Below are 23148 nucleotides of genomic sequence, written 5' to 3'. Positions count from 1 at the left end.
TGTTATTATCCCGTTTTACAGATGAGGAAACTGAGGCAAACAGAGGTGAAGTGACTTGCCCAAGGTCCCAGAGGTGATAAGTTTCCAAGGCAGAATTTAAAGTCAGGTCTTTATGACTCCAAATCCAGCACTGAGTTATTGTTATTTCCTACCTTTCAGGATTGTTGTTAGTATAAAATGGATAATGCTTGGAGCTGGGGTGAGGGGGCAGAGCACATAGTGGGCATGACATAAATATTTGTTATTACTACCTGGCCTTACAGGGTCATTGTGAGGATCAAATGAGTTAATATTGGGGGAGGGGGAGCACTTAGTATGGTGCCTGACACATAGTAGGTGCTATATGCTATACAAATTCTTAATCCCTTCCCTTTGTGAAGAAGTCTGAGTTTGTCTTAGGCATCCTTAGCCTCCTCTTTCTAAAAGTTTTATCTCCACCACCTCATGACCAAGGCAAGCTGGGCTAGCACAGAGAATTCTGGACTTGAAGTCAGGAAGACCTCAGCTCAAACCCTACCTCAGATACCCTGAGCCTTAGTTTCTTCATCGGTAAAATTAAGCTATAATAAAATTAAGCCCCCAGGGCACTGTTCTGGGGCCCAAATGAGATAGTGTATGGAGCCCTCAGCTCCATATTTATTCGAGTTTGACGCCACAGATGTAGACTAACTGCTTCATTTTTATAAATGAAGAAACCAAGACCTAGAGAGGCAAAAGGACTGCCCAAGCTTTACCCAGGTAAGTGAGTGACAGTCCAGATTTGAACCGAGGTCCTGTGACTCCAAATCTAATGCTTTTGCTTACATGCACCACCTTATTTCTGAGCAGTCAGGTGGACCTGAATTCAAATCCAGCCTCAGACAATAATTAGCTGTGTGCCCCTGCACAAATCACTGTGTACAATCTGGGTTTGTTTTTCTGTTCTACTATGTATAGTGACTTGGCCTAGTGGACAGTGTTGATTTTGAGAATCAGAAAAACCTGAATTCAAAATATGCCTCAACAGAACCAGTACACAGTATCAACAACATTGTGTGATGATCAATTGTGATAGACTTAACTCTTCTCAGCAATTCAGTGATCCAAGACAATTCTAAAGGGCTAATGATGGAAAATGCTCTCCACGTCCAAAAAAAAGAACGCGGAATTTAGATGTAGATTGAACCATACTGTTTCTACTTTTTTGTTTTTGTTTTTGGTGGGGGTTTTTTTGAGGTTTTCCCCTTTTGTTCTGATTCTTCTTTCACAACATGACTAATGCATAAATATGTTTAATGTGATTGTACATATATAACCTATATCGGATTGCTTGCTGTCTTGGGGAGGGAAAGAAGGGAGGGAGAAAAATGTGGAACTAGAAATCTCATAAAAACAAATGTTGAAAACTATCTCTACATTTAACTAGAAAATAATAAAATACTTTTATGATCAAAACAAAAAACAAAATATGCCTCAAATACTTAACAGCTGTGTGACATCTGACTAAGGAGAATAATAGCAGCACCTACCTCAGAGTTGTTGTGAGGACAAAATGAGATAAAATGTCAAAGTTGTTTTGCAAACTTTAATTTTGTTATTCAAGTCATATTAGTCATGTCCAACTCTTCGTGACCCCATTTTTATGGGGTTTTCTTGGCAAAGATGCTGGAGTGATTTGTTGTTTCCTTCTCCAAGGTCCTGAGGAAACTGAGGAAAACAGAGGTTAAATGACTCTTCCAGGGTGACACAGTTAGTAAGTGTCTTAGGCTTAATTTGAACTCAGGTACACCTGACTCCAGGCCCAGCACTCTATCCATTGCACTACCTAGCAGGGCCCAAACTTTAAAACACTATGTAAATTCTAGCTATAAATGTTTAATTATAATCATAATTAGCAATGCTAATTCTTGTTAAGTTCAGGATAAAAATAATTTCAAACAATTAAGTATACTCTGAGTACTTGTCTTTTGTCTTATACTCTGTATTATACTTATATATTTGTCTTATACTCTGAATGATTGTCTTTTGCTATTCATCTCACATGGGGAGATTCATCTCACATAGTGAGGTTCATGTCTATGTAACTCTCTCTTTATGGCATCCAATGCAGTTCGTTAAATACCGAGGTTTAATCATCTGTCCTGAGATTATTGTTGAAGAGTGATCCCTTCCCCTTGTTTTTCAGAAAATGCAGGTTCCCTGAAGGTCCTCTTTGGCACACCAGAGTTTGTGGCCCCTGAAGTGATCAACTATGAGCCCATCGGCTACGCCACAGACATGTGGAGCATTGGAGTCATCTGCTACATCCTGTGAGTCCCGATGTGTGGCCAGGGCTGGGGTAGTTTGGCCAGAACAAGATTTCTGAAAGGGGAGTGGTCATCATGGCTTAAAGCTGATAGAGATATTAACTCATCAAGGAGCCTACCCTAAACACAGTCCTCTGGAGCATGGAAACTTAACACACAATACTATCTGAATGGAACCAGGAACAGAAGTTTCAAGCTAGCCAGGACCTTAAAATTCCTCTAGTCCAGCCCCCTCGGTCAGTCCGTCTGTCAGCAAGTATTCATTCCATGTTACCCATGTATGCCAGGCTCAGCTAACACTCATTTTACAGATGACAAAACTGAGAGGTAAAATTAGCATCGGTACTTTTAGTGACTGGTAAAACAGAGCTAGCTCGGGTCTATCCTCAGGTCCACTGACCCCCATTTAAAAGCACATTCCACTGTGCCAATGAAAAAGACACAGAAGAAAGAGTGAGAGTGTGAAGGGAGGGCGGTGAGGGGAGCTCCTGGTTTGAATTAGTCTGCCTGCTAAATGTTGTTGCTTTGAGTATAATTCAAATGACACCTAGAATCTGTTTAACCAAGGCCAGATCACTACATCAGAGACAAATCCTGTTCTTTGTAGCAGACTGTAGCACCAACTTTGGTCAGCTTTCTCATTATAATGCAATGTTGTACCATTGATCATAAAGGACTGAAGTGGGAGAATGTGGATAACCTGGGATAACATATTCCCACTCCTAGGGGAGTGGAATTCCCACATTATAGTGAGTCAAGAGCATCATGGGTTTGCTTTTATATCATATTCATTTCTGAATATTCCTCTCCCCTTCTGCCAAATAGCAAGGCATCCCTTGTGATAAAGATATTATTTTTAATTCCGCAAAACCAACTAACATACTGACCTTAACTGGCTATATTTGCAATATTCCAGACCCATCGTCCCCTAGTTTTTCAGTGAAAGGAAGGAAGTACATTTTCCAAGAGAATCTTCTTTGTATATAACAAATAGGACATTTTTCTCCTGAGGGTGCCTCTCATCTGCATTTTCAATGTCCTGTTGCAGCACCCAGCAGAGACCCATATGGAAGGAAGTGTCAGTTAATAAAAGCTCTCAATGATGAGAAAGTGGAAGTTCAGAATAAGCATTTTCAGTGGGAGGAATCAGGCAACAGGAAACAGTGAAACAATTCAAACAGAAAGTTGTGAGTTCCAAATAGCAAGCAATGCGATGAAATAGAAACCAGTTTTTTAGAAGGCAGGAGCTCCTTGGGATGGACCAGAAGTTCAGAATTCCCATTTCAAGAAGGTTTCATTGATTTATTATCTAGTTAGAAATTCAGAAATTTGAGTCAATTTGTCAAATGTTTCTTGAAGACTTAGTATTTGCGAGACATTCTGGTGGCTCTTGAAGTCACGTAAGATTATGACAATTTGTATTTGAAGCAGCTTCTCCAGATGCCCATAGAGTTTCTCTACCATGTACTGTGGAATGAGTCCTGTATTTAGAATCAGACTATTTGGATCCAGTCCTCTCCTCTGCCACTTACTTCCTGCATAACCTTTAGACCTTACTTTCCTCATTTTTAAAATGAGGTTGGAAGAGATGCTCTTCAAGGCTTCTTCTATCTCTAAATCTATGATTCCTCCTTTCATGTAAAAGTACAACTCTTTATTAAGACAACTAAATACAAACATCAATCAGTTACAAATCTACACATTTTTTTTAATATGGGACACATAGTTAAAGCAAAATATAAAGAAATGTGGCACCCTAGGTACAACTAAATGCCTTTCCTACTAATTGCAACAGTTATTTATCAATCCTCAATCCTATCCTCTGTCCAGTAAGTAAAGCACTTCCTTCCTTTCAGCTCATCTCAACTTGGAGCCAAAATTTGCTTCTTAATGTTCCCAGCTTTAGTTTCTTTGGTCAATTTTGCATCAGAAGTTAAAGATAGCTCTCTTCATCTGTCTGAATCTTCCCACCAGTCTGTGATCATCAAACTAGAGAGACCTGACTGTATTCAGTGAAGGATAACCAAGTGGCACAATGAATAGACTGCCAGCCCTGGAGTCAGGAAGCCCAGGATTCAAATCCAGCCTCAAATGCTTACTAGCTGTGTGACCCTGGGAAGTCACCTAACCTCAGTTGCTTCCCCTGCACAATTGGGATAATAATAGCACCGACTTCTCAGACTTGTTGGGAGAACAAAATGAGAGAATATTTGTAAAGTTCTGTTTAAATGCTAGTTATTATTATTCTAAACTGATCAGAGAAAAGTTACCTTGCCAACACTCCTAATTGGTTTTTTTTTAATACTGCATTCCTTGGATAGAAAACTAAAGTGGGGGGTGGGATATCTTATAACCTATCTCAGCATTTATTTCCATTCAAATCATTTCCTGATCAGAAGGGAATTTCTCAACTATTTGACTAAACTGTTCCAAGAGCCTCCTCTCCCTCCTGATCTGCATCCATCAAAACCTAGAAGCAGATCAAGTATAAACTTGTTTCTCTCATAACAGAACTTCTTTCTTTTAAAAGAAAGTCATAAATCTAAAATAATTGGAACATAACTTTCACAGACTCATGGAAATGGATTAAATGCCTTTTTAAAGCACTTTTAAACAAAGGGGGAAACTGGTTTCTCCCCTGACTCCAGGCCTGCCTGAGGCTATAGGAAAAGTGGCCTGAAAGTTGCTCTCCTTTCTCTAGGTTTGTTAACCCTCTCCTATCCTAGTTGCCAGCATTTTTAAGTGCCTCAGGATGGTCACTGGCACCTGCTGGATTGTGGAACAGAGAGCAGCCATGGTGTATACTGTTTTCCTGAGTTGGCTTGCTTTACTTGGCAATCACCAATACATTGGGGTTTTGTCGTCGTTGTTGTTGTTGTTGTTTTGTTTTGTTTTGCAGGGCAATGAGGGTTAAGTGACTTGCCCAGGGTCACACAGCTAATAAGTGTCAAGTGTATGAGGCCGGATTTGAACTCAGGTACTCCTGAATCTAGGGCCGGTGCGCCATCCACTGCGCCACCTAGCTGCCCCCACCTAGCTGCCCCCACCAATACATTGTTGTTGGAGTCGTGAATTGGTACCACCATTTGGGAAAGCAGTTTGCCTCACTTAAAAAAAAAAGTGCTATATGAACGCTAGCTATTATTATCATATAGAATGTTAGTTGGGTTTTGTTTTGTTTTTTGTTTTTCTGTGAGGCAGTGAGGGTTAAGTGACTTGCCCAGGGTCACACAGCTAGTAAGTATCAAGTGTCTGAGACTGGATTTGAACTCAGGTCCTTCTGAATCCAAGGCTAGTGCTTTATCCACTGCACCACCTAGCTGCCACTAGTTTGTTTTGTTTTGTTTTGTTTTAATTTATGGATATCTTTTATTTTTATATCACTTTCACTTCCTTGATAATATGATATATTTCCCTACCCCACCCCAGAAATTCATCCTTGATAACAAAAAAAAATTAAAAAGAAAGGAGGAGGATGGGGGCAAGTAGGTGGCATAGTGGATAAGGCACTGGCCCTGGATTCAGGAGGACATGAGTTAAAATATGACCTCAGATTCTTGACACTTAACTAGCTGTGTGATCCTGGGCAAGTCACTTAATCCTCATTGCCCTGGAAAAATGAAAGAAAGAAAGAAAGAAAGAAAGAAAGAAAGAAAGAAAGAAAGAAAGAAAGAAAGAAAGAAAGAAAGAAAGAAAGAAAGAAAGAAAGAAAGAAAGAAAGAAAGAAAGAAAGAAAGAAAGAAAGAAAGAAAGAAGGAAGGGGAGAGAGAGAGAGAAAGAAGGAAAGAAAGAGAAGAAAGGAAGGAAGGAAGGAGGAAAAAAACATCAGCAAAGGAGCCATGCCCAAAAAGCCCAGCAATGTGTTCAATGTTCTCCATTAATCTCACTGCATCTCTGCAGAGGTGAGACGGAGATGGAAGGGGAGTCATCATGGATGGACCATTTTTGTGAAGTTTGAGGAGGGCACGGCAATGTCTCCATTTTCTGACCCAGTCAGAATGACTTGGTTTTGTTTTGGGAGCAGGCCAAGCCAATAGAGGAAATCCCCTTGCACCGAGTTTTGTCCAGTGGTGCCTGGGAGAAGACTAGGATGGGGCCCAGGCAGGCGATCCAGTGGTCGAGGCCCGGGCAGTTCAGTCAGATTCTGAGGTAAGGAAGAAGGCAATTAAAGTTCCACGCTGCAGGGACAAGAAGCTGGAGCCTCCGCTTTGAGAGCTGCCGTTCCAGCAATTAAGACATCTCTTTGCCTGGATATAGCTCCTAATTAGGAAGTGAGGTTTGCAGACTGGGCCCTTTCAGCATTCCAAAACAGGAATGTTTGTTTTTCTAAGATCCAGAGGAGGGCTGTGTGGTTTTTATTTTATCGTTTCCTTTTTATATCAAGTGGAAATTTTAAAAAAATAAAACAAAGGAAAACAAGTGACTGAGGTTAAACCATAAAGGAGCAATTAAGTCTTTGGTTTCCTTTTGCTTTGCATGAGAGAAATTCCTGCAGCTGCTTTAGAGGACTTTCGACTGGGTCCAAATGGGACACCGGTGCCTAAGGGTCGCCATCCTGCCTTCCATCATCACCAACTCTGGCTGGTTGTGAGCATAGCAGGAGGGAGACCTACTGGGCACACCTTTGCAGGGCTCTGGAAATGACCACCCGACCTCTTCCTGTTCCCTGGTGTTAGGGATAGGCTGCCTCTGCTCTCTTTGCAAGGCAGGGACAACCAGAATAGAGAAACAAACCGTGGGCCTGGATTGCCAAACCCAGGGAATCTGTTTATATGAATGTCAATAGGACAAACTCCAGAGGCAGCCTGGGGTAGCCAATGAAAAGGCAGTCTCATAGGCAGGAAGCAGCCTAGATATATACTTTGGAAGCCCCATCAGTTGACTCGATATCTCTGGAACCCAGAACCATTATAAACCCTTGAGCATTATAAATTAAGTCCCAAGTTTCTTTGCCAGGGGTTCCTCAGACCAGTGAAATCAGAGGCCTGGTAGAACTTCCAAATATTGGCAGGTACATTGCACACATGACTTCACATGTATAATCATATTGCCTTCACAAGGACAGGAAAGAGGCAGGAGGGAAGGAGAGAATTTGGAACTCACAATTTTTTAAATGAATGTTAAAAAAAAATTTTTACATGTGATTGGGAAATAGTTAATGAAATAAATTTATATTTTTTGAAAAAACACCTTAGCCACCTTTAGATGTAGTATCTAAAACTCAAAGAGCCTCCTCTTCTAATAGCAGTGTTTTAAAAAAATAAAATAAAATTCAGATACTTTGAAATCCCCAAGTTTTATGAAACATGACAATCTGCATAGGCAGAAGCCCATTTCTGCAGTTGCATGGGGCCCTTTATCACAGAGCAGCTGTGATTTAGAAATAGTCCACGAGGGCTGGTTCCTATATTTTTGTTCTCCCATCAGAAGTCATTATCCCAACTAGTCTGAATGAGACTCTCTGCCTGGGTCCATCAGCTGATTGCAATCGCCCCCTAGTGGTTCTTTTCCACTTTGGCTCTGAGCTCGAAAATACCAGTCAGGCTTGGTTCGGCTCTGTTGGAATTCTAAACCTCATACACCGGGTTGAGCAAGGCTGAAGCTAAACAAGCCTATGCAGCGAATTCTCCAAACTATCATCCTGTATCTCTCCTACCTTAGAAAAGCTTTCTAAACTTAAAAGAAAATCTCCATAAGATTCTCTTTAAAAACAAGCTCCCCTATGGGCAGCTAGATAGCACAGTGGATAAAGCACTGGCCCTGGATTCAGGAGGACCTGAGTTCAAATTCGGCCTTGGACACTTGACACTTACTAGCTGTGTGACCCTGGGCAAATCATTTAACCCCCATTGCCCCACAAAAAAAAAAATTAAAAACAAGCTCCCCTGACATATATAAATTAGGATTCAATTCACAAAAGGTTGTATTTTCCCCTTTCAGGGATCATTTTCTTTCTTTCTTTCTTTCTTTCTTTCTTTCTTTCTTTCTTTCTTTCTTTCTTTCTTTCTTTCTTTCTTTTTTTTTTGTTTGGCAATTGGGGTTAAGTGACTTGCCCAGGGTCACACAGCTAGTAAGTGTTAAGTGTCTGAGGCCAGATTTGAACTCAGGTACTCCTGACTCCAGGGCCGGTGATCTATCCACTGCGCCATCTAGCTGCCCCCTTTTTTTTTTTTCTTAGAGGGATCATTTTCTATGGCTAAAAGTTGGGCACAAACTGTAGGGAAATATTTACCCCAAAGACTAAGGCCAACAACTAATTCAAGAAGGATTTGAGTAATGAACTACGATAATAAATACTTGATGTGCGATTTAAATGTAGGTAGGTGAGTTTTTCCTGGTTTCTCAATAGTGGAAGAGAATGGATACAGATTTGAAAATAAGATAAAATTGAGGTTTTGTTTGTTTGTTTGTTTGTTTTTTTAAGCATAGGGGCAGCTAGATGGCACAGTGGTAAAGCACCAGCCTTGGATTCAGGAGTACCTGAGTTCAAATCTGGCCTCAGACACTTGACACTCACTAGCTATGTGACCCTGGGCAAGTCACTTAACCCTCATTGCCCTACAAAAAAAAAACAACATAGTTTGGGATATTTGAATTCATATTGGACAAGTATTAGACTTTCTTACAATCTGTTCTCCTCATGCTTCTCACAGGATATAGAGCTGACTGTACTGGTCTGAACTTGTATGCAATTTTTATATTACCTTAAGTAATTCATAATGAACAAAGGCAGTTGCCCACGTTATCCCGAAGTCATTTGTATTTGGCTTTCAAAGGGCATTGCGATTATTTTTCAGGTCACCTTTCTAATTACATTTGGTTCAGGTGATGAGTCTGCATTCTCTGAGCACATGGATGGATGATGCAAGAGGTGTCTCAAAAGTGTTGCAGCTGTGTGGCAAGGGCAAGTAAATCTGGACTTAAACCATGAGATATAAAAAGGCTACATGTGGATAGCTAGTCTTGTAAGCTGAGTTTCTTGGAGTATCTTCATGGATTGCTCTGGTTTCATACCACGTTTGGAAGACAAGGATTATCTTCCTTCTTTTATATGATATGGGTAATAGCAAGTTGGCTGTAATTCAATTCAGCTTAATTCAGAAACAATTTATTAAAGGACTCTTATGTACCAGTCACCGTGCCAGGCATTAGGTTTACAAAGACAAAATTAAACAATCTCTGTTCTCAGCACGTGTACATAAATGCAAAATACACACAATAATTTGTGGAAATAGATTATATATCTAACAAATAAGTTAGTCTATTAATAATAAAACTGAGTATGTACGTATAGTAGAGTGACACCCTAGCTTTATATCGTTTTCCAGAATGGTTGGTTCAGTTCACAACTCTGCTCACAGTATATTTGTGTCCTGTCCTCATACAAGCTCCACAGTTGTCCCCCTCTGTTATTGTCATCTTTGCCAATTGGATGGGCATAAAGTGGAACCTCGGAGTTTTCATTTACATTTCTATTATTAGTGGTTTGGAACATTTCTTCACATGCTCATTGACATCTTACTGTTCTTCATTTGTTCATATCCTCTGACTACATATCTCTTGGGCTATACACTCTTATTCTTATATATTTGTATCAATTCCCCATATATCCTGGATATTAGATAGACGTTTGTTACAGAAATATTATAGAAAAAATTTCCCCAGTTAGCTCTGTCCCTTCTAATTCTAACTGCATTGGTTTTGCTTGTTCAAAAGCATTTCGGTTTTACATGATTCTTTGTACTTTGAAATGTTCAAGTTTGTTGATGATTGTTAAGTTCATAATAAAACAGAAAAGAAAACATTAAAGCCCAATAAAACAAGGATTCCAAAAGGCAAAATGGAATGGTAAAAACAGAATAGGATAATGATAGAATAAATTTAATTTCTAGTATTGTGCTTCACAGAAATGCTTTTAAAGATATATAGAGCGATAAATACATAGTGAATTTTAAGATGTCTAGGAGCAAAACATTTCACAGAAATGGAGTCATGATCATCCTAGGACATTTGGAGGCATTTCCCTATTCAGGGACACTGAGGTTCCAGTTGGAAGTTACCCTGGATCTTTACTACCTTTTCAGTATTGCTTCACTTAATTTTCCTCCAAAGACTCTTTGTAACAAAATCAGTTGAGCAGAGCCAACAATCAAGGCGACCACATCAGACAGGGTATGCACTGTGGTACCAGTCACTAAAGCAAATCGTCTATTTTTTCTTCTGATTGAGGTATAGGGTGTGTGTGTGTGTGTGTGTGTGTGAGAGAGAGAGAGAGAGAGAGAGAGAGAGAGAGAGAGAGAGAGAGATTCTTATGCCTTCAAAGCTAGATCCATTTACTCTCCTATCCTCTGATAAGTAACTATAGTAATGGAAGCTCAGCTGGTGCTGTTGAGTTGTCTTCAGGTATCATCTGAGGCTCTTATGAGCTCCAGGACAGTTTTAGAGGATACCATCTCTGCTCCATTTTCATCAGTCAGCCTGTTCTGAGGCCTCCCCCTCTGAACATTAGCTGTACTGACATGTCATATTTATTGGTCTGGGGTGGAGGAGAGTTGGATTCCTCAGTTAGCATTTATTGGGTTCCTAGCAGGGGTGTACTGGTAAATGTTTAATAATCAGCTCTTGGAAGGGAGAAGGGGGGGGGTGCATATGGCATACTACTTAGTTTAATCTGCATTGTTGTCATTTTTTCCATCGCTTTCTGAAGCCTAGACAATCAACCCAACAAAAAATCAAGTCCTCATTTGTAGCAGTTGCCCATTTCTGAAGTGTGAAATTCTCAGTAACTGGCTCCGGCGATCCAGTTCAAGCTGGCTCCAGCCCACCCCTAGTTACTACTGGGTTACAGAACATACAGTGAAAGAGCATCCCTGCCCTGCCCCCCTTCAGACTGCTTCTCCTGCACTCAGAAGCTTCCCAAGGTGTCACATTGCAGTCCAATGAATGTCATCTTTGTTCTCACCTCCTGTCCTTTTTTTCAGCTTCTCTGTGGTTGACAGCTGTCCTGGTTGTTCTGGGTTTGACTCCTGCTATCTCACCTCCCCCCTGCTCACCTATGCTCTTTCCTTCACTCTCTCCCCAGGGTCAGTGGACTTTCCCCCTTCATGGGTGACAATGACAATGAAACCTTAGCAAATGTTACCTCAGCCACCTGGGACTTCGACGATGAAGCATTTGATGAAATTTCTGATGATGCCAAGGACTTTATCAGCAACTTACTGAAGAAGGACATGAAGTAATGCCCTTGAGATTTAAATGTTTTTATTTTCTTTCACTTTGGAGGAGGGGGAAGATATGGGGTAGAAAAGGGGGAAGGTTCCCCCCTGTACTGCTCAACTATTGCCTTCACCCTCCCATTTCAGCTCCCCTGTGGGCTCACACTGTTGCAGAGTGTTACCATAACAGAGAAAGGTGGGCTGTCAGTATGGATGAGATCACCTGATTACCTATCAATAAGTGGGGGGAAAGGGAGAAAGAACACATTTTCCATTCATTGGTCAGCCTCACCCTTGTATACAGCATCAGACAGGGAGTGTTGTATAGTACAGTCTAGACATATGGTGAAGTGAAAAATGGAAGCAACTAAGCTTCCTCAACTTTGTTGAGTCCTGGTCCCCTTGAGCAATCTAGTGAAGCCTGCAGGTCCCTTCTCATGCTATTAAATACACAAAATAAGATACACAGGATTACAAAGGAAACCATTTGAATTGAAATGTTTTTATCAAAATATATTTAAAAAAAAAAACAAGTTGATGGACCACAGGGTATGTAATGAGCAGCTTTGTGGTAAAGTGGAATCAGCCTTGGGCTTGTAATCAATCAAAAGATGAAAGTTTGAGTTTCAGTTCTACTATTAACTTATATGACAGTTGGCAGTCTTTGACTCAATGAGCCTCAGTTTCTTCATTTGTAAAATGAAATGGGTACTACTTATTCCATTTACTCGACAGAGTTATTATCACCAAAGTGCTTTGTGAACTACAAATTAGACTGATAACACAGTGGAGAGAGTGCTGAACTTGGAGTCAGGAAGATGGAAGTTCAAATCTAGTCACAGACACTGTGACCCTGGACAAGTAACTAAATCAATGTCTGCCTCAGTTTTCTGTAAAATGGGGGTAATAATAGCACCCACCTTCCAGGGTTTCTGTGAGGATCAAATGAGATCATATTTGTAAAGAGCTTTGCCAACTTTAAAGAGCTCTGTAGGGACAACGAGGAGGCACAGTAGATAGAGAACCAGCCTTAGATTCAGGAGGACCTGAGTTCAAATCCAGCCTCAGACACTTACCAGCTATGTGACCCTGGGCAAGTCACTTAACCTCAATAAGAAGGAAGAAAGGAAGGAACGAAGATCTGTAAATGTTAGCTAATAAACCACAGGACAAGATATTACAAAAACATGAGCTATTATTATAACTGCAGTTAAGTGTTATAGAATTGGAGATCTGGCTGTAAGCTCCTTGTGAGTAGAATTTGTTTCATTCTTTGTGCTTGTTACTTCAGAGATGAACACAGTGCCTGGCACATACACAGTAGGAGCTTTAAATATTCTTGTTGATTGATTGATTGATTACAAAGTTCATTCCTCCCTTCAATTAACAAGATATTGTATTATAATCAAAGATTATCTCCTAATGCATACAAGACACTGGGATTGCAAAGACAGAGTGAAATCTCTACTCTTAAGGAACTTAAAATCTAACATGGACATGATAATATGGAAATATGTTTTGCATGATTGAACATGTATAACCTATATCAAATTGTTTACCGTCTCAGGGAGCGGGGAGGTGAGGGAAGGAGAGAGAAAATTTGGAACTCAAATTTGTTTAAATGAATGTTTAAAAATGCCCTTATATGTAACTGGGTGGAAAATAAAATATTATTTTTTTAGAAAATAAAAAAATCTAATCTGGTAAAATGGCACATACACCAATACCTGTCGTCCAAGCAAAGTACTATAAAAAATTGGAAGTGGGAATAAACACTTTCCACTTCAGCAAAGTATCCATGAAATATTCACTGATGGTCTATCCAGTTTAGGTTTGGTATTTTCTCATATTCTAAATTCATGTGTGGTACAAAGGGCAATACTATTAATGAAAATATTTGATTAACCAGATGATATCTCTAAACCTTTCTGATAACAGAAGCTTAATTGTATTTTGCATGAATAGTTCATGTTGCTCTGTGATTTAAAGACCTTTCAGCTACATAGTTCACTCTTACCTTTCTTAGAGAGGGGAATGGAGACAGAAAGGCAGAAGTTTCTGGTACCTCCCATTCCTTCCTATGTCAGACTCAGACAGCTTGGCCTAGAAAAAGTCCCAGATGTGCTCTATTCAGGTGTTCCCAGATGTGATTATGACACTGCATAATTATTCAGAATTTAAGTTGTCAAAATTAGTTTTCTGTTCAAACTAAGAACACAGTTTCAGGCTCTAGATCTTTCGATGATGATGATAGCAGCTAACATTTATATGGTACCTTAAGAATTACAGGGTGCTTTACAAATATCATCTCATTTAACCCTCACAACAACCCTGGGAGGTAGGTGCTATTATTACCCCCATTTTACAGAAAACTGAGACAGACATTGGTTAAGTGACTTGTCCAGGACCATACAGTTAATAAGTTTCTTTTCTTTTTTTTTTTTTGGCAGGGCAATGGGGCTTAAGTGACTTGCCCAAGGTCACACAGCTAGTAAGTGTCAAGTGTCTGAGGCCGGATTTGAACTCAGGAACTCCTGAATCCAGGGCCGGTGCTTTATCCACTGAGCCACCTAGCTGCCTCCAGTTAATAAGTTTCTAAGGCTGGACTTGAACTCGGGTCTTCCTTAACCCGAGGCTTAGCACTCTAGCCACTGCACCCCCCTATCTTTAGTCACGTAGTTTTGTCACCAGATGTATTTTCTCTTACCAATTCGAAATTGGTAGCTGCAAAGTTCATACATCTCTTTAAGTCAGCTGAAATGGAGATGGAAGGATCTGAGCAAAGAGATCTTGTCTTGGAAATCTAACTTGGTTCAGCAGAATGAGTACCGTACCAAGAGTTAGAGAACTTGGGCTCTATGTACACCTCTTTTGATCGGCCTGCTTGGTGATACTGTTCATATCAGTCTTTCTCTTTTCTTCATTAATCACGTGAAGATGCTGGAGTAGATGGTTCTCCAGTGTCTTTTCTAGCACTAACCTTAATTCTCTCATCTGTCTGGGATAGGAACCGCCTGGACTGCACCCAATGCCTTCAACATCCATGGCTAATGAAAGACACCAAAAATATGGAAGCCAAGAAGCTGTCCAAAGATCGGATGAAGAAGTACATGGCAAGAAGAAAATGGCAGGTAATGTTGAAATCATTGTGAACAGGCTTGTGGCCACAGATCATAGTCCCCAGCTCTCCTCGTGATTCCTGTATTTCCAGGGAAGCCTTACACGTCTGAAATGTTCTATATGATCAGAGAGCTCGGGTGACAGATAGCTATCAGGGCCAAGTTTTCTCATCAGTGAAATGAAGGGTTTGAACTAAATGATCTCTTGAGGTTCCTTCCAGCTCTATGATGTGAATGAGGCTAAACCAGTGGTCTCAGTCCTCCTATGGGTCAACTAACTCTTTTCCATGGCAGCAATATCCCAGACCATGGGCCCTTCCATCATCAGATTGTTGTTGCTCTTCCTTAGTCATTTGGGTCATGTCTGATTCTTCATGTCCTCATTTGGGGTTTTCTTGGCAAAGAAATTAGATTGGTCTTGCCATTTCCTTCTACAGCTCATTTTAGGGATAAGGGAACTGAGGCAAGCAGGGTTAAGTGACTTGCCTAGGGTCACACAGTGTCTGAGACCTCAACAAAAGATTGCAAAGGTCTCAATGCAGCCTCTACACATCCTAGAGAAAGTTTGAAGAATACATACCCCACTAACAGGGGCTTAGCATCAGTGGTGTGATGGTAAATGTTTAACAACAGGATTTCTGGGGGGAAATTATGAATAACACATTTTTAATTTAATGTGCATTATTAACATTTTCTGCATCTCATTTTAAAGTCTAGACAATCAACTAAACAGTAAATCAAAAGCCATTTTCTGAGGTATAAATGCTCATCCTGAAAATTTAACAGTCGGCTCTTGAGCACCAGTATGAGCTGGCTTCAACACACTGCTGTTTAAGGGAGTCAGCTACTGGTGTATAGAACAGTGTCTTGTGGGTGTGTTAATCAGCAAATATATATTGATTTGTTTGGTTTAATTTTTTTTTTTTTTTTAGTGAGGCAGTTGGGGTTAAGTGACTTGCCCAGGGTCACACAGGTAGTAAGTGTTAAGTGTCTGAGGCCGGATTTGAACTCAGGTCCTTCTGACTCCAGGGCCGGTGCTCTATCCACTACGCCACCTAGCTGTCCCTGTTTGGTTTAATTTTTTAAAAACTCATCTTGTTCACTGTTATCTTGGATTCTGTTGGCTTGGTTGATCAGAACAAGATATTAATGTGACACATTCACACAAGCTCCCACTACAGAGAACTCAGTACAGCAGAGAAAATATGGAAGATGCCATGTAATCAATCGTCGAACATTAGGGCTACAAGGGCATTGTTGTTTGTTGAGTCATTTTAGTCAGGACTGACTCTTTGTGACCCCCATTTGGGGGTTTCTTGGCAGAGATACTGGAGTGGTTTGTCATTTCCTTCATCTCATTTTATAGATGAGGAAACAGGGACACACAGGGTTAAGTGACTTTTCTAGGGTTACTTTGGTCTGAGGCCAAATTTGAACTGACGAAGATGAGTCTTCCTGGCTCCAGGCCTGGTACTCTATCCAACATCATTTTTTTAACAGATGAGGAAGATGCAGAGTAGACAGATGATATGACTTGTATGTTCAAATTCACGTAGTTAATGAATGGCAGAAGGAGAACTAGAAACCCTGATCTCTTTATTCCATATCCAGTGTTTGTTCCTCTACATGGGCTTATGATTTCTACTTTTAGGAAACTTCCAGTCTAATAGAGAGAGAGATTGGAGAGAGAGGAGAGACAGATTTCCCTTCCTTTTAGGAGCCCCCAACCCAAGGAGAACACATGGTTAATGCAAGGAAGTTAAGTTTATAGTCCTGTGGAATGGACATGACACAAAGAATAATAAACATTATTGCTCCATACAGCTCTCCATAACTATATTTGGGAGTGTTGAGGGGCATAGATTCTGAAATGAACAGTGATTACAGTTGGTTATGTGGAAAAAGAACATGGATTAAGGGAGAGGACAGAAAAGAGCAATCCAGGTGGGGGAAAAGAGGGCTCAGAAGCCAAAATAATTTCCTACTCAGCAGGTTTGCATGACTGGAGCAAGGTGCCTGAACTGGGGAAATGATGAGAAATTAGACAATGATACAGGGGAGACAGAAAAAGAGGCTTAACTGTGATTTTCTGTCAGTAGTTTGCCATAAGCATGGGTATTCCACAGGCACCTTGGTGGCACAGTGGATAAAGCACTGGGCCTGGAATCAGGAAAATTCATCTTCAAATCTGGCCTCAGACACTTATTACCTGAGTGTCCTTAGATAAATCACACAACCCTCTTTGCTTTAGTTTCCTCATCTGTAAGATGAGCTGGAGAAGGAAATAGCAAACCACTCCAGTATCTCTGCCAAGAAAACCCCAAATGGGGTCAAGAAGAATTAGACAAGACTGAAAAAACTACTGAAAATAGCAACAATTTTCCATGAAGGGAGATTATTATATCACCAAAGACATCACTTTTTGGTTGAAAAATTATATGACTGGGGCAGCTAGGTGGCACAGTGGATAGAGCACCGGCCCTGGAGTCAGGAGGACCTGAGTTCAAATCCAGCCTCAGACACTTGGAACTTACTAGCTGTGTGACCATGGGCAAGTTACTTAACCCCCACTGCCCCACCAAAAAAAAAAAAAAAAAAAAAAAGCTAGGGCAATGGCCCAAATGAACATAACCGCTTAGAAAATGATTTAGGGAAGGCAGGGGCAAGTAGATAAAGGACTGTGGGGTTTTTCCATTTTTCAAGGAATCACACATGTGCATTTGGTGACAGAGGTTTATAGACAGCTCCCTAGACAAATTGTAGAAAACCAAGATTCTGGTCAGTTGGGGACAGTGGACTGAGAATTGATTATGGAGTCAGAGGACTTCGGTTCGAATCTCAGCTCTGCTACTTATCCCTTGTGTAATCTCAGGAAAGTCACTTAACCACCATGGGCCTTGATTTCCTCATATTTAAAAGTAAGAAGTTTGGACTGAAGGATCTTTAAGGGTCTTTCCAGCTCTATATCTGAAATCCTATGATGCTGTTCTAGTTTTTTCATTAATTAGCATAGAAAAAGAGAGGGAGCACTCTATAGTGGGGGAACACCCAGAAAGACTTGGATTTGAATCCTTCCCCAGATAACTTACCAGGTGTTTGATCCTAAGTAAGTCACTTTCTGTGCCTCAGTTTCTTCATCTGGAAAAATAGAAGGTGAAGAGGAGAGTGAATTCCACAGCCTTTAAGTTTCCTTCCCATTCTACATCCGTGATCCTGCGAACATTTGGCAGGTTAATTAGCTTTTTATGCTCCCTTGTTTCCCCCATATGAAAGATGGGATTTATAATACCTATCCTCTCTGCCTGGCTGTGAAGATGAAACAAGGTACTAGATGTCAGAGTATTCTGAAACCATTAAATTGACTCAACAAGTCCTGGGGTTCTTGTTACTTTTATTGCTACCCTTATCATTATTATTTTTTTTTCATCCAGGGAAGTTGGTAGCCAGTGTTATTTAAAGCATTAGGGAAGCTCTGAAAAAAAGGAATCAATGGGAGAATCACCTGAATGTGTTCTGATGAAGATAATATAAATTAAGAGAAAGTCAATCATTTGGTCTACAGGCTTTTATTTAGCACCTAACCTGTGCCACAGGCATTATGCAAAGTGCTAGGGATACAAAGAAAGACAAAAACCCAGTCTTCACCCATCTGGAATGATAGTGGTTCATGGAAGGGAAGAAAGTCAAGGAAGACTGGGAAAGTGAGAAGGGGCCAGGTTGTAAAGGAATATAAAAGCCAAACAGAAGATTTTTATATTTGATCCGGGAGGTAATTGGGAGTCACTGCACTTTATTGACAGAGACAGAGACAGAGACAGAGACAGACAGAGTCTGTATATGGATGTGGGTGTGACAGACAGATCGACCAACCAACCACATTTGGGATTTTCTTGGCAAAGATGTTAGAGTGGTTTGCCATTTCTTTCTCCAGCTCATTTGACAGATGAGAAAACCGAGGCAAACAAAGTTAAGTGATTTTTCCCAGGGTCACAGAGCTAGGAAGTGTCTGAGGCCAGATTCGAACTCTTAAAGATGAGTCTTCCTGACTCTAGGCCCAGTACTCTAGGTGACACTTGAGCTTTAAGGAAGACCACTTGGCAGCTGAGTGGAGGATGGATTGAGGTGGATAAGGCATGAGGCAGGTATATCAGCCAGAAGGCTATTGCAATATTCCAGGTGTGAAGTAATGATGGCTTGCAGCGGGATGGCAGTTGTGGGGGTTGGGAGAAGGTGACAGATAGAAAAGATGCTGTGAAAGTGGAAAGGAAAGGGGCAGCTAGGTGGCACAGTGGATAAAGCACCGGCCCTGAATTCAGGAAGACTTGAGTTCAAATCCAGCCTCAGACACTTGACACTTACTAGCTGTGTGGCCCTGGGCAAGTCACTTTAACCCTCATTGCCCTGCCCCCCCTCAAAAAAAGGTCCCCCCCCCCCAAAAAAAAAGAGAGAGTGGAAAGGGCAGAACCTGGCAACACATTGGATATATGAGTGAGAAGTCAAGGATGATACTGAGGTAGGAAAAGAACCAGGAGAGAGCAATGTCACAATGACCTAGAGATGAGATCACCATCCAGGAGGGGTTGGTTAATAGTTGCATGGCTAAAAAGAAGTCCAAAATGATGAGGATTGAGAAAGGGCCATGAGATTTAGCAATCATTCTGTCAGTGAAATTAATTTAGCTGCTAGATTGATTGCACCTGAGTGGTTTAATTGGTATCAGAACCATCTATAACTGGACAAAGGCTAATCTTAAACTTGAAGAGGTGGATAAAGAAGAAATAAGAATCCAGGGTAAAGACTACATAGAGCTTTTGTAGAAGACCAGGAAGTGCTATTTACATTCATATGGATGCCATAGACTTAGGTATAGACATTGACATTGACATTGACATAGCCATTGACATAGGAATGCATAATTTTTATGCATTTAATCCTCTTAAATGCTTTTATGATCTTACACTTTCCCTTTCTAAAGTGAATGTATCATGTCATCAACTAGATTTTCTAGCACTACAAAAGAAGTAGGCTGTATCTCAAAAGTTTGTTTGAAAGTCCATCACTTGAAATGCTGTGGTATAGGGTGTCCCAGAAGTCTTAGTTACATTTTAAGCTCTCAAAGCTTAAAACTGTCTGTACATGACTTAGCCATTATCACCCAGAGGGTATTTAAGGATAATGTCTCTTCTTCTACAGATATGAAGTGTAATCTTCCCTTACACAATACTGAGAATTTCAACATTTCAGCTTTGAGAGCTTAAAATGGCTCTAAGACATTTTAGAATGTCCATAGAAACAGTGTGATGTAAAAAGAAAAGTGGACTGGAGGTTGGAAGACCTGAGTTCTTATGCCAGCTCGGCCACTGACCAACTGAGTGATCACGAACAAGTCACTTAGCATTTATTGGCCCCAGTTTCCATGTTAAATAAGGGGGTTGGATCAGATCAGGTATTACTTTAGCTCCAGATTCTAATGATTTAGCCTACAAAAATCCTGTTTTTCCCATAATGGAGCTAACGTACAGTAATTTTGCTAATAGTATGATGTCAGTTATTCTTGTTGTTATTGTTGTTCATTCATTTCAGTCATGTCTGACTCTTCATAACCATGGGGTCAAGGGGTTTTCTTGGTGAAGATAGTAGAGTGATTTTGCCATTTTCTTCTCTGGCTCATTTTTACAGATGAGGAAACTGAGGCAATTGGGATTAAGTGACTTGCCCATGGTCATACAGATAGTGTCTGAGGTTGAATTTAAACTCAGGTTAAACTCGTCCTAACTCCAGGACCTCTGCCCTCTATCCACACTACCATCTCGCTGCCCCATGATTTCAGTTGTACCTAACCAACACTGATAACCATTTTTCTATGGGGATTGGAGTGCATATACCACCCTCTGCTCTGTGAGAAACATTCAGAGGATCCAACACAGAGACAGGAAGCACAGAGAGGAGACAGATATTTCAGGCCACCAGCAATGTGGCAGTTCTCTGCACTGCATAAGAGATGATAACACTTCATATCTGTAGAAGAGAGGGTATCCTTAAATAGAAATAAAGTGTCTCACTTGTCCTGGTTTATTCGACTCAAGAAAAAAAATGGCTGAGGAGTACAAGTCAAGGAGGAGATAGTGCTATTTTACTCTGCCCCAGTCAGACCACAAGTTAAGTTTTGTATTCAGTTTGGAGCATTTCTTTTTAAAACAAATATTTATGTTTTAATTTAAATATTTAAAACAAATTTTTGTTATAAAAGGATAGCTGTCTAGAATCAGAAAGGGAAAATGTACAGGGAGAAATGTAGGTGATGTAAAAATAAAAGATCAATAAAAATCTAAGAAGAAAAAAAAGAAAAATATTTTTAGTTAGAAATAGTTCAAGAGTCCCAGGAACAGATTCTCCCAGGACTTAAAAACTCACCTTTGGCTTTGACTTTTGAGGCTTTGTAGAGCCTGATAACTTCTGAGGCCCCTTCTGAGTATGTCTACAATTTTGTGAAGTTTTTTCATCTTACCAGGAAAAGGGAAGATACTATAAAAGTGATTGGACAGAGAAAAGAAGGGTAATTAGAGGCCTAATTGGAAACCTTGTTTCTGTTCTCTAGAAATTCCCAAGACATAAATATTATTGAGCAAAAACTATAGAAAAGACCCAGTATGGTATATTCTTCTCTTTGATGACAAAACACTTAGATACTATAGAGCTTGAACTGGCCTTAGCTACAATAGGAATATGCTATCCTCTTCTCAAAAGAAATGGTAGGCTATTGAGGCATACAAAGAAAATGCTTTTTGACCCCTTGGTTTCAAGGATTCTGTCAAACCATGGTACCTTATCATCAGTGGTGACAGAGTTTCCATGGATACAGTCCAGAGTCAGGTAGTCAGTTCTTGGCTTGGGAACAAAGGTCCAACCTGAACTAAGGGTCAAAAGCAATAAAGAGCTTTTGTCAAATGTCCCCGAACAGGAATTGGGAGCCACTAGAAATTTTTGTTTGTTTCCAAAAAATGTAAAAAGGTTCTTGGTCAGTAAAAATGAAATTAGTGTTTCATTTCAAAAAACAGAAAAGAAATGTGTGGGGGTGGGGAATGAAGATTAGGGGAAAAATTTTTAATAAGCTTTTAGTTTAAGCCAGAGGAATGACCTTTCTTCTTTTTGCAAAATCAGATAGACAATAACTGAGTTTTAATGTAAGCCATATAAAAAAGTATTCTGGCTGTCCCTGTAGGAAGAAGAGATGACTAGCTGAATGATGAATATCTTCATTTTTGTTTTGTTTTGTTTTGCAGGGCAATGAGGGCTAAGTGACGTACCCAGGGTCACACAGCTAATAAGTGTCAAGTGTCTGAGGCTGGATTTGAACTCAGGTCCTCCTGAATCCAGGGCCAGTGCTTTTTCCACTGCACTACCTAGCTGACCCCGAATATCTTCATTTAATGCAGATTTTCCTTCCAAGTATGGGGTCTTTGATTTTTAATGCTTAATAATGTTTTAATTTGAAACAATATCATTTTTTTAATCTTGTATTTTTGTCATCCTCCTAGTGAGTGCTTGTATACCATATATTTCATTAAAAATTTGAATGAAGTGGGGGCATCTAGGTGGCACAGTGGATAAAGCACTGGCCCTGGATTCAGGAAGACCTGAGTTCAAATCCAGCCTCAGACACTTGATACTTAGTAGCTGTGTGACCCTGGGTAAATCACTTAACCCTCATTGCCCCACCAAAAAATTAATTAATTAATTAAATGAAGCCACAAAGAGAAGTAAAGTACTACTCTATTTTTGTAAATAAGAAGGTAGGGGGCAGCTAGGTGGTACAGTGGATAAAGCACCAGCCCTGGAGTCAGAAGGACCTGAGTTCAAATCCAGCCTCAGCCACTTGACACTTAGTAGCTGTGTGATCCTGGGCAAGTCACTTAATTCTCATTGCCCCACCAAAAAAAAAAAAAAGAGGTAAACACGAGGTCAGTCACTTCCTACATGGTCAGAATTAGGAACACAACTGAAAGAAAGCTCTGGGCTCAGACTTCCCTACTTCCCATTTATATGCAAAGTTGTTTATAAATTGGGGATTTCCTATGATAAAAGACAGAAGCCAGGCTAGGGTTCCCTGTGAAAGTGATGAGTATATATGGGAATGATTCTAAGGTAGTAACGAGGCCTCGATTTAAGGCCATTGGCCAAGAACTCTCTCTTTTCCCCTCCTCACCTCATGTACCCAGATGCCTTCTGCCATGGTCTCTTCCTTCACTCCCATCTCATGTAATGAGGCAGCCTTTCTCCTTGCCAAGGCATGCCCTTCTCCAAGCACAATTTACCCCATTCCATCTCGACTTCTCTAGCAGATTCCTTCCTCTATCATCCCTCTTCTCTATCTTCAATCATTCCCTTCTCTACTGCCAACAGACATTCCTCTCCATCTTCCAAAAAAACCTCCCTTGATCCATCTATCTCTGCTAAATATCATTTCATATTTCTCCTCCCTTTTGTGCCCAAACTCTGAGAAGGTAGTCAGCCTACAATGGATGCCTC

The 23148-nt window shown here is 40.4% G+C and overlaps 1 protein-coding gene across 3 annotated transcripts in view; it reads left to right on the top strand.

Moving 5' to 3' along the window:
• MYLK (myosin light chain kinase) overlaps positions 1 to 23148 on the top strand; it is a 330035-nt gene that overhangs the window by 292084 nt on the left and 14803 nt on the right. For all 3 annotated transcript variants that reach the window (XM_043996303.1, XM_043996302.1, XM_043996301.1), the window contains exons 27-29: positions 2165 to 2288; positions 11368 to 11520; positions 14508 to 14631. In XM_043996303.1, coding sequence (XP_043852238.1) covers positions 2165 to 2288; positions 11368 to 11520; positions 14508 to 14631 — 401 coding nt within the window. The remainder of the gene's footprint in view (positions 1 to 2164; positions 2289 to 11367; positions 11521 to 14507; positions 14632 to 23148) is intronic.

The sequence above is a fragment of the Dromiciops gliroides genome, chromosome 3 (assembly GCF_019393635.1).
Source record: "Dromiciops gliroides isolate mDroGli1 chromosome 3, mDroGli1.pri, whole genome shotgun sequence".
Classification (NCBI taxonomy): domain Eukaryota; kingdom Metazoa; phylum Chordata; class Mammalia; order Microbiotheria; family Microbiotheriidae; genus Dromiciops; species Dromiciops gliroides.
This window is presented reverse-complemented; position numbering and strand designations above follow the sequence as displayed.